Source organism: Penaeus monodon, chromosome 34, assembly GCF_015228065.2.
Source record: "Penaeus monodon isolate SGIC_2016 chromosome 34, NSTDA_Pmon_1, whole genome shotgun sequence".
NCBI lineage: Eukaryota > Metazoa > Arthropoda > Malacostraca > Decapoda > Penaeidae > Penaeus > Penaeus monodon.
The window spans coordinates 19,832,463-19,834,087 of NC_051419.1; the positions used below are offsets into that span (position 1 = coordinate 19,832,463).

At 35.9% G+C, this 1,625-nt stretch overlaps 1 protein-coding gene across 1 annotated transcript in view; it reads left to right on the forward strand.

The window, feature by feature from the left end:
• Positions 1 to 1,625, forward strand: part of LOC119594634 (meiosis-specific nuclear structural protein 1-like) — a gene marked incomplete in the record, with an annotated part of 17,619 nt that overhangs the window by 6,031 nt on the left and 9,963 nt on the right. The window contains 2 exon segments of the mRNA XM_037943683.1: positions 99 to 225; positions 677 to 822. Coding sequence (XP_037799611.1) covers positions 99 to 225; positions 677 to 822 — 273 coding nt within the window.

The window sequence follows — 1,625 nt, forward strand, 5'->3', positions numbered from 1 at the left end:
GTGCAGGGAAGAATAAAAAGATGAGTTAGAATATCCTTGCTTACTTTCCTGACCATAACTTTGCATTGATTGTCAAAAATAATGAAAATTCCCCACAGGACAGCAGAGGAGTATAACATACGAGCTGAACTCCTGAAGGAAGTGGAGAGACAGGAACAGGAGATGAAACGCCTTCAGCAAAACCAAAGGGAACTTGCCCTTGTGAAGGATCTTGAGAAAGTGCAGGTGAAGAGGTTAAGGAATGAGAGGGAAAGAAGGGAAAGGCCCCCCCCCCAAAAAAAAAAATTATTATTAGGTCCTCATTCCTCTGTTTGGAGGAATTTTGTTTTTATTGTTAATGTTGCTGTTAAAAGATACATTACCATTACCACCTTTATACTATAGTTCATAGTTTTCAGTAAGAAAGAGCAGGTTTTATTCTTTAATCCCAAATGGATGTACAACCATTAGTTTTGCATGCTTGGAGGACACATTACAAACTGTACCAGTGTTATACAATATGGTGAATTATAATATTGATTTTTTTAAGTCATAAATTCCAAAAATACAACTCTCTGTGAATTTGACTAGATTAAACAGAAGTTTAGTGCACTAATATGTCTTATCTGTATGTCTGTGAGGGTTAACATACACCAAGATATTTCAAATGTTTTCTTCACCCAAATTAACTCCATAGCAAGAACAAGACAGAATACGAGAACTGCGGCTGGAGCTGGGGGTGTTGGAGAAGCAAGCCCAAGAAGCAAAGTATGCAGAGGAGAAGGAGACGAGGGAGAAGGAGGCCAAAAGGAGTCTGAGGGAAGGATGGGATGACCAGCTGAGGTAAGGAAGAGACCATCCTGTGTGTTGGATTTTGGTCCCACAACCCTTTTGTTGATCAATCAAAGCATTTGACATCCATTGTTCCTGGGGTAGCCTGTACTGTGATAGGCTAAACTTTTTTTGTTTTGTTTTTCTTTCCAATTTTGAAAGATTTTGTATGTTGTGAAAATTAACATAAATCCTTTGAATGTGACAACATAGTAAAAAGAGATATATTTATTTTCACCTTACTCTTAGAGTTCTTAATGAAAGAGATTTGGTTTCTTTTAACTTATTTTTGCCTTTGTGTTACCATTGTTCAAATTAGGTCTAGAGAACATATTTAAGGGAAAAATTTTCACAATGTATTGAAATTTTAAAATCTGACCTGATTCGGCTTTTCAAAGTACCAAGTGTCCAGAATAGTGAATCCTAACCTATTCTGTTTTGTGGTCCCATTAATGATAGCCATCTTTTCTGTTGTAATTATATTTAGATATGAAAAGTGTAGCTAAAGGACACTGTTTGGAAAGACTCCAATTCATTGATTTGCTAAAGATTTCTGTGGATACTGCAGTCATAATCCAATTCATTGGAAACTCATAATTTTCAAGTATCTTTATAACCCTTAAGTTGGGAAACCCTGCTCTAGAAACTTCACAGCCACACGCATTAACTGCAATGACAACAGTTTCTTGTAAAAGCTTGCTACAAAGTCTTTAGTTTTTTTCATTTGCCGTTTGCTGTTGACTTGATAATGGTAATGATCATGATAATGTCTTGAGTTGTTGAGATGTTACTGTACTTAGTTTAGAATAAGTTAC